Here is a 9700-nt window from a genome sequence, read left to right as displayed (position 1 = left end):
TTCCAGCTGCGCGCCGACAGGGTGGACCATGTGTGACGCCACCTCGTGCAGCGAGGGCTCCGTTTGAAATGCCCAAGGCCCAGGCGAGTCCAACGGAGGTAGGCCCCAAGAGCGTCCATCCACCACTGGCGAGCCACCACCTGTCCCAAGCTGTCTGCTGTAGGGAAAAGTACCAGGCCCACCTCTCTGGTCTGCAACGCCCCTCGTCCAGGGCAGCAGTCTTCTCCGGCGACGGCCAACGTCACCGCCGCCATCTCCATGGCCGTCCTTCGGCCCAGCTCCCTCGCCGCCCTGAGCCTCATGCTGCGCATCAGACTCCTCCACTGCGAATTCCTCAACCGACTCGACGTGGATCAAGACATGGTGCTACAACGTCGTGATCTCTGCCACTTCCTTGGAAGCAGAAGGACCCTCCGGCTGGATCGGCACTGCCTCCGGGAGCTCCCTCGCCGACGACAGCTTGTTCTCCACGATCTTCCTCGGCTCGGGTACCGCGAGCATGCGCGCCACCGGAATGGCGGCCAGCTGTGACGTCCATGCCGTAAGCCTGAACAGCGACATGTCCGCCCTCGAGCGCGTCTCCGGTGCAACCTCCGCGACGGCGCACGTCTTCCCCAGCAGGTCCTCTACTACCTCCACATCCCACGCGTGCGGCGGAATTCCTTCGAGTACGAGCGAAACCTTCGTCCGCAGCGGCACAAGCTTAGCCTGCGCTTGGCGGTTCCATGGCCGGAGCACGAGCGGCGCGCCCGCAACGAGCACCGACGGAAGAGTCGCGACATGCCTCCTCAACTCAGCAGACTCAAGCACAACCAGGAAGTCTTCGGGCGCATGAACGTGTACAGAGAACGCCGTTGCCGAGATCCCGCGCCACCTCAGCGCCGCCGCCACCTGCTCCGCCGAGACTGCCGGCCTCCGTCCTCCGACAGAGGCCACCATGGCGAAGCGGAGCCTCCGCTCCAAGTCGCACATGGCTGCAGTTCTCCTGACGACGCACAGCGCCGGTGCCTCATGCACACTTGAGCACAACGGAGTGCGCTCAGGCTCCACACACAACGGTGGCGGCGCCCCCATGGGAGGGAGGCTCAGGGGGAGGGGAGCGACGGTCGCAGACGGGGGTGGTGGTGGTGGCGGCGGGGGTGGTGTAGGCGCTGGAGGCGGCCACGCGATATCTTGATTGATATATTTGCCACCTTTGAGATCCCTGACCTCGTTCGTGCTGGTTCTGTTTGCTCCTCCTGGCGATCCGTATACACCACCCTGCGCAAGCTTGGGAAGTATAAACAATCCCAGACACCATGCCTGCTCTACACTAGTGAATCTGCCGGTGAGAACGTTGCAGGTCTCTACAGTCTCGCGGAGAACAAGTCTTACACATTGCCTCTCCCAGACCCACCTATTCGTAGTAGATACGTGATCGGTTCCAGCCATGGCTGGATTATCACCGCCGACGAGAGGTCCGAGCTGCATCTCCTCAACCCCATTACAGGTGACCAGATTGCCCTCCCTTCGGTCACCACCATTGAGCAGGTGAAACCTGTTCACAATAACGATGGTGTCCTTCACAAGTACGAGTTCTCATGGTACACTGCAGAAGAGCTTTATGACTCGCCCTCAATCTATGATCTTGGCGAGCTGCGAAATCGTCTCTTCCACAAGGCATTTCTGTCATCTGATCCGTCCAATGGAGACTATTATGTTGTGCTCATCTACACCCCATACCACCAACTCTCATTCGCAAGAGCTGGGGATGATAAGTGGACTTGGCTGCCACCACATATTCATTGTTCAGATTGCATCGTTAAGGATTACATGTTCTATGTGTCGACTTCAGATGGAGCAATCCACGAGTTTGATACCAGTGGCTCTACAGTAACACAAAAGCTTGTTATAGATGAGGTCAAGGATGACATCTTTGAGGAAATACACATTGTTCAAGCTCCATGCGGTGATATGCTGCAAGTTTGGACGGTTCTGGATTCAGCGGAATTCGATGGTGATCTTTCAGAGCCTGAATTTGATGCAGAGTATTATGCACGCTGTTCCGTTATCATCAAAGTGTATAAAGTGGACTTGGCAGCAAAAAAGCTTGCAGCGATAAGCAGTTTAGGTGAGAATGTGATTTTTCTTGGGCATAACCCATCACTCTGTCTTTGTGCTGACCAATATCCCCATTTGAAGGCTAATCATATCTACTTCACTGATGATTCTGAGTACTTGGCTTTCAGACAGAATTGTCACCGTTTTATAAGAGTTGTCAACTTTGAAAATAACAGTACTGAGGAAATTGTTTCCCCTCAGCTTTGGTCCAACTGGCCAGCCCCTGCGTGGGTTATACCGAATCCTAGAAAGATGAATCAAGCATCACAAGATTAGGTGTGATATGTCTACCTTTTCCCCGTCCAAATATGACTAACTTTTTACGTGCTGCCAGTTGACGACATACCTCATTTACTACAAGTCTTCTACCAATTTAACATGCCATCTTCTTTTTGTACTACTAGTTAACCTTTTTGTGTCACTACTCCACTGGGATGCAGGAATTTAATTAATACCTTCCTGTTAAAAGAAATGACCATTTTATTTCTTGGGCTAATGACATTTGTTCTCGCAATGTAAACCAGTAATGCTTCAAAGTGGTTTGAGTTCACTGAGAAAATTGTAGCCCATTTTCATCCGTTTGCAATTAACAAAGGAACTTGTACTGCCTCAAGAAAAAGGGAACTTGTACAGGTGTACTTCAGCTACGTAGCTTCCTGCTGGTTTCCTGAAACCGTTTTGAAACACTCCTAGTAACCAGAAGCTTTCCTAACATATTATTTGCAACAATAGGGGAATTCTTGAGTAATAACGAAAGAAATTTATCTCGCTTAGTTCAAAGGGAGGTATGCTTGCATGTAACTCCATTCGATTAAGAGTACATGCGAAAGAATATTCCCCACAGACTACAAAATGATTACATTCAAGCGGATTTCACATGGCATAATAACTATCTAAAAACTTGATCTTGTGGCAGAATCAATGTACACTCTAAATGCCATGACAATACAACTCATGAGCTCCTATATCTCCTTGATTTCTAGCCCTCACTTGGCAACCTTTTTTTGCACATTTGATGCCACTAGCGCCATGGAAGCTTTTGCAGTGATCTTTAAGCTGAAATAATGCACATGTTATCGAATGGTCGACAGGATGAAAACATATCAACTAAAGAAGAAAAGGAAGAGGTAAAACGTATCAACTAAAGAAGAAAAGGAAGCGGTCTTACCTCTTCCTTTCGCATCTTTTTAAGCTTTGTTTTATTTTTCTTGTGATAACCAGATAAGAAGCACATTATGCAGATGATGTGGTGAGCTCCACACTTTTTCAGTTCGATATTGAACTCCTGATGGACCTCCTTCTCCTTATCCTGGTCTTCCACAACTGCTTGACCGTGCCCCCGGGGATGCTTGTGCAGAACCTGTGGTGGGATGGTGAAGACTGTGGTGTCGCTCGGAGCATGAGCATCCTCCGCAGAGCATACCGAAGTCCCCTAATTGAGTTTTTTTTTGATAAAGGGAATATATTAATATCAAAACGATACCAATTACACCCAGCCTCTGCAACAACACACCACCCTAATGGCACTACGGATGCACACAGTCAAAAAAAGGAAAAGAAAACTAAGAAACAAAAGTCCCGCTACAGTATCTCGAGCCTAACAACAGCAATACATCCACCGCCAAGACAACACCTGAAATACAGACTCTCCAAAAACGACGCATCCAAGAAGGGAACAGTGCGCTAACACCATCGTCGCCCGATCAACGATCTTAGGTTTTCACCCTGAAGATAGTCCCCGCTCTCAAAACAATGCCTCCAACAAGGTCATTGCCAGACACAACCAGTTAAGGCCAGACCTTGGGTTTTCACCCTGAAAGGTAGGACTCTGAACTTCACCTGTGTTGTCGCCCCCACTTTCATACCGCTGCTATGAAGCCCGGAACACCAAGCAAGTCACTCAACAGCGCGGAGACTTGAACCTCCCTTAGCTAGTCCTCCCCTCCGGCCTTCATGAACTTCTCTTCTTCCGACTTTCATCATGGATCCATAGTCACTTGATGTCAACACAGAAAAAGAGCTTCGCGCCGCTCCCTCCAGAACCAAACGGTCGGAATAAAAGCATGGGTGCGCACGACCGAATACCACCGATCCAGCAAACTCCAGGCAAAAAGCACTGTTACATTCGCTGGCGGAGCCTTCCGGAACTCAACACTCCGGCTAGATCACGAGTCTAGGCCTCCGGTAGGTCTTCCTCTTCAAGCAAGAGAGACCCTAGGACCACCGCCTTTATTCAGGTCGGACCCCCACGTCGGCGACCATCCCGGGCTGGCCACTCCAACCCTCCACCGGCGACTCCATCGCCGGCTTCCAAGCATCTCCATCTCGCCGCCAGAACGCGGTGATAGATCGATAGATCCACCACCACCAACCGCAGGCCGACCTTCTCCGGCGAAGAAGAGGGCCACCTCCACCGTCGAACCCAAGGCTGCTGCCCCGGGCGACCTCGTGTCGCGGGTGAAGCCCAAGATCGCCTCCACTCACCGGCGAGAGGTGGGGGGAAATTGGCGCAGGCCATGAGCCTGGCCGCCGCCCACCACCAGCCCCTGCCGGAGTGCTGCGGAGAGCCGACGGGAGGAGGGAGGCCGCAGCGCTGGCCGCCGCCGCCCATCCCAACCGCGCCGGCCGATCCACCAGGGGAGAGCCGACGGGAGAAGGGGGCGCAGCGCAGGCCGCCGCCGCCCAACCCATCCGCGCGCCCGCCATACGTCGAGGAGGGAGATCCGGCCGCCGTCCACCAGGCGTCGACGAGGAGGGGCCCCCGCCGCCGCCACGCCCCGTGGGTCTTTGCCCCGGCGGCGCTACGGGCGGCGGCGGCGGCGGTTAGGGCTGGGGAGGCTGGGTGCGGGAGAGTTACGTAGGGGAGAGTTACGTAGGGGAGAGCTCGAAAATTACTCTGTTGTGCTCCCCCTAATTGATATCAACACTATGATCAGAGCAGTGCTAAACTCATACGATCAAGTGAGCTTTCAGATAAATCAAGAATTATATGTGCGAAGGTCGGATTCATACATGATGTGAAGCCTGAGTAGCAAGAGGAGGAGCGCTGCTCGTGCCACTACTCCTGGGTGACCCATTGCCTTGGAGGAGGGTGGCCACGGGCATGTCACTGTGGCAAATCACCAAGTTCGGTGACGCCAGTGATCCAGGTTGATTATGGTTATTCTGCTCCAGTTCCTGTAGAGGCACCATTTGCTGCATCAACTCATATGGAGCGACTTCCTCAGTTCCACTTCCAGATTGATTCAGAGATAGTTGCGCAAAAGCTGTTTCTACAAAAACATCAAATACAATGTTAGATAAAACAATCTCATGACTGAAATATTGAAACACTAAAAGAATATAGCAAGAGAAAAGTAAAGAATTCCTGTAAAAAAGATGAGAAAACTAAAGAAAAATGCAACATAATCACATGCTGCAGGCACGGTAAAATCATAAAGTTGAATAAAGTAATTCAGGGCTAACAAGGTATTTACATATATTGGGAAAACTAGATCGGATTTTGCTATAAAGAATACATCAAAATCAAGATACTAGACTATTGGCGTACAATGGTCAGAAGCAAGAAAGTTGTCAGCACTAATTTTAATTTAACAGGAAAAGCTTACAAGCCATCAGGATTTTGATTTTGCATTGTGAATTTGCATGCCAAGCAGAAGTGGCATCAGAAACTAACAAACATGTAAAGTGGCGTACGTGGGGCAAGCAAACAGGAACTGTCACTAAACAACAGCAGAAGGTGCTGTTGCTTGATCATGCATATATTCATGTACGTAGGAAAGATAAATAAAATGCATCTAATCATAGTATGTATGGATTGCGCATGCCACATAGTAATACCATAGTTAAATAAAGTAATTTAGTGGTAACTAGGTATCTACATATATTTGAAAAGTAGATTGGAATTGGATTGTGCTAAAAATAATATATTAATACCAAGACAGTAGACTTGTGGCTTTCTGAAGTAAAGTTGTCAGCGCTAGTTTTAATTTAGCAGGCAAAGCTTACAAGGCATCAGGATTTTTTTTTATGTGAATTTGCATGCCAAGTAGATGTGGAATCAGAAACTAACAAACATTTATACGTGGGCAAGCAAACAGGAAACATTACTAGCCAAAAGCAGAACTATCCTGCAATGGATCATATGCTGAATCATCATTCCTCAGATAAAAGTAGATCTCTGATTAAACGTTACAGCAGGAACACTTGTGCCAGAAGCGGATAACTGGTTAATCCTTGTAGCATGTATGAGCAATGCATCACATGCCACAGGATGATTAGTGTAAATAAACACTATTAAAGTTTCAAAAATTTATAGTAAGAGAACAGGAAGCATTTACAGATTTACTAACCATCGTTTGAGTCTGCCGGGACTGGAGGAAACACTGTGCCAGGAACCCATAAGTTAGAAGAAGATAATTGATCAAGTACCAGATCAGGCCCGAGTCCTGCTCACATTAGACATTGATGATTAGCAGGAATATACAGCTCAGACCAAAGTAAAACAAAACAGTCAGCTATACCATCACTACAAATTTGTGAATTGCCGGCATCCTTCCAACAGATGAACTTGAAGTGAGTCAATGCATATAATGATCCGAGAAAGAATAGCAAGGATCATTAATTGATCTGGATCTCAGATGTATTGTTCAGAAATAGCGCAGGGGATGAATATAAGTACGCCATAGATAAGTTGATTGCCATACAATCCGCAAATTAAAGATAGTTCAATCAGATCAGTGGGACACTTATTTTTCTACTTTCATCTATTTAAATGGAGTACAAAAGTAAATGATAGATACATGATGAGGAGCAGACAGAAACCTATTCAACAAGTAGATCTACCATGGGTGTATACTGACTGCGGAATACTTTGTGAACTAATCAAGTTGTGTCAAGTTTCTATTTTATAACTCTAGTTTCTACAAGCATCCTGCTTATCATTCTTTGAAAGTCTTTTCTGTTAGTAGTTGGCAAAAGGTTGAGACCTAACAACTTACCTGAAAGATATTGTCACAAAAAATCTAAATGCACCAGGGATTTTCAATCTAGGATAAACACGATCGTACCAACAATAAACCTCAACTCAACCATCTTGTTCATGCAGACATATATTCACAACAAATACAGATTGGTGGGTTGGGTGTAATATTGAAAAGAATGGCATAGTAAAGTTCAAAACAACAGTTATAATACAGCAAACCATCAGATAAATCCATAAATGACATTCAATGAAATGGTTAACATGAAAAGGGGATTTTTTGAAGGTTAAAGTGCTAAACCTGCAGCTGAAGCAGCATCACATGGATTACCAATCATGTGAGGAGCACATAGTCTGAAAACAATACAACAAATTAGATAATGTATATGCATATCGAGCTAAGCGCAAATACTAATTCAGTCAGCTAGTTCAAACAGCCTGCCTGACATTTTAGAAGCAAAGCAAACTGTGTTTTCTTGCAAAACAGGAGATGCTGAATGTGAAAAAACTCACCAGTCCACGCAATATATGGTAACCCAACAACATCATGGGTTCAAATACTTTTACCAGCAAACCATTGTTACCTTCATTTCTCTTGGTGTCTTCTTTAAGATCTTTCATTTCCTTACTCCTCTAGTATCTTTATCCTTCCAAAACACTAACCATCAACCCTATTTCTGACCTTACTTCCCATTTCCATTTAACTCGCATAAATTGGGAAATAAGCTTGGGGCTGGGTCTTCCAGGCCAATGTTTCACCGAATATACAACAATTGTAAGAAAAAACTAATCTGCTCTAGGAAATTTGCAGTGAGGATCAGAGCCTGGAACTTCAATTTCTCCCACTTAATAACCAATATACTTTCCCAATGTAATTGTGCCTTGCCAACGTAAAGGACTTCCAGGGAAACAATACGAGAACAGATGTCCCTTTTAACACGAAGCTGACCAAACTTTTAAACCCAAATTAACAGAACCAAGTGCTCAATAACTCATTCCAATGGGGCGCACCATACTAAACATTCTCTTTCCGGTCCAACATAAACAAATCTGCACTGGAGACAAAAAGGAATTAACCCTAGAAGGGAACATTTCTTATGGAACAAACATCGAGCAGGTTCAGGGTTGCACGGGAGGAACAAGATAAGAACAAGAAGAGCATGGGTCCGTAAGAAATTTCAAGCACCAACCTGCAGTCAGGATCAGTACATCAGCGACAACACCTTCAGTATAGCCGTCAGCTAACGGTCAGATCACCATCCAACGGCTCTCAGCGGGTCACAAACTGTTTACCGTCTTGCCCTTTTCGGGTTGTAACGTTTTCAGTTCCGTCAGGACAAAGATGTAATTGCTTGAGCCTGCCTTTCGATATAAAGGGCAGGTGGGGTGGTCGGGAGGATCAGGCAATCCAAAAACCCTAATTTTGTTATCTATTTTCCTTAGTTGTTGTAGATCCGAGCCACGAGAGCTCCTTCCCTATCTCATGCTTCGATTTATCGTCATGGATCAACCGTGATCCTGACAACTGGTATCCAGAGCCATGGTCCTCTGACCTCACCGCATCGGCGGCGCTCCCTCCCTCCCTCCCTCCCATCGTTCCCAAGCACGGCATCATGCCGGCGAGTACCAGATCTAGATCTGTGTCACGAGAAAGGCAAGGCCCGGGAGGTCCGATCACCCACACGGCTTCCTCGACGGACGCCGACCATGCTGCCGAACGAGCTCGTCAGCGAGCCCAACGCGACGAGCGCTCCATTGGGCGCCGTCTCACCAAGCATCAGGCGGAGTCGACCGCCGCCATCAACTCCCTCCATGACCAGATGTCTCAGATGACCGCGATGATGGCGCAGATGCAGACAAGCATGGCCCGCCTCACGCCGGCCGAAGGTACGAACCATCCTTCCTCTGCCTCCGATCAAGCTCGCAACTTTGTTACACCTCCTCCACGCACAAGCTCCGTCCTTTCACCCATACCAGAAGGAACTACCCCTGCACCCACCCCACACCAACCAAATCCGCCACCTTTCCCACCCAAACTCGGTGGATTATCACCGGATCAGCTACCCTTACCACCAAACCCATCACCAAACCCACCACCTGCTCGACAGAACGCCACCACCATAGTCACCACCACCACAGATCCAATTGTTGCCACCTCTTCAGCCTCTTCATCCCACCAACAAATCCACCAAATTACAAACCCATCCACCCAACCGCAGTATTACCAACAACTGCCAGCCTACAACAATGGCTACACGCCATTCCCACCTCCCCAAAACCCCTACTACCCACAAAACCCACAGTACCCTCCATATTATCACCCACCATTCCAACCACAACCATACACATACCCACCTCCACCACCGCCTCCTCCACAGCACCACAATACCACTGACACATACCCACACCAGCAAACCCACTATGGCGAGCCACAACTCCGTACTCCACATGTAGAGCTGCCAACATTTCACGGTGACAACCCACGAGCATGGATAATGGAATCTGAGGACATCTTCAAGCTGGTCGGCATCACAGGGGATCAACGTGTACGTTGGGGCTTGGCACACATCCGTGGACAAGCTAAAACATGGCTCAGCAGTGCTGGTTTGGACCTTCAGC

The 9700-nt window shown here is 48.2% G+C and overlaps 1 protein-coding gene and 2 long non-coding RNA genes across 3 annotated transcripts; 1 reads left to right on the top strand and 2 right to left on the bottom strand.

Annotated features, from left to right (window-relative positions):
- Window positions 1-970: 970 nt before the first annotated feature.
- LOC124695050 (putative F-box protein At2g33200) lies at window positions 971-2376 on the top strand. The gene is made up of 2 exons (XM_047227945.1): window positions 971-1083; window positions 1149-2376. The coding sequence occupies exons 1-2, from the start codon at window positions 971-973 to the stop codon at window positions 2374-2376; spliced, it is 1341 nt and encodes a 446-aa protein (XP_047083901.1).
- A 469-nt stretch (window positions 2377-2845) lies between these two features.
- Window positions 2846-3348, bottom strand: LOC124698871. Its single transcript, XR_007001152.1, has 2 exons — window positions 3269-3348; window positions 2846-3156 (listed from the first exon to the last, which is right to left on the bottom strand). It is a non-coding gene; the product is annotated as an uncharacterized LOC124698871 (long non-coding RNA).
- Window positions 3349-5264: 1916 nt separating this feature from the next.
- Window positions 5265-7774, bottom strand: LOC124696920. Its single transcript, XR_007000739.1, has 4 exons — window positions 7595-7774; window positions 7383-7435; window positions 6453-6548; window positions 5265-5372 (listed from the first exon to the last, which is right to left on the bottom strand). It is a non-coding gene; the product is annotated as an uncharacterized LOC124696920 (long non-coding RNA).
- Window positions 7775-9700: the final 1926 nt, after the last annotated feature.

The sequence above is a fragment of the Lolium rigidum genome, chromosome 3 (genome assembly GCF_022539505.1).
Source record: "Lolium rigidum isolate FL_2022 chromosome 3, APGP_CSIRO_Lrig_0.1, whole genome shotgun sequence".
NCBI lineage: Eukaryota > Viridiplantae > Streptophyta > Magnoliopsida > Poales > Poaceae > Lolium > Lolium rigidum.
This window is presented reverse-complemented; position numbering and strand designations above follow the sequence as displayed.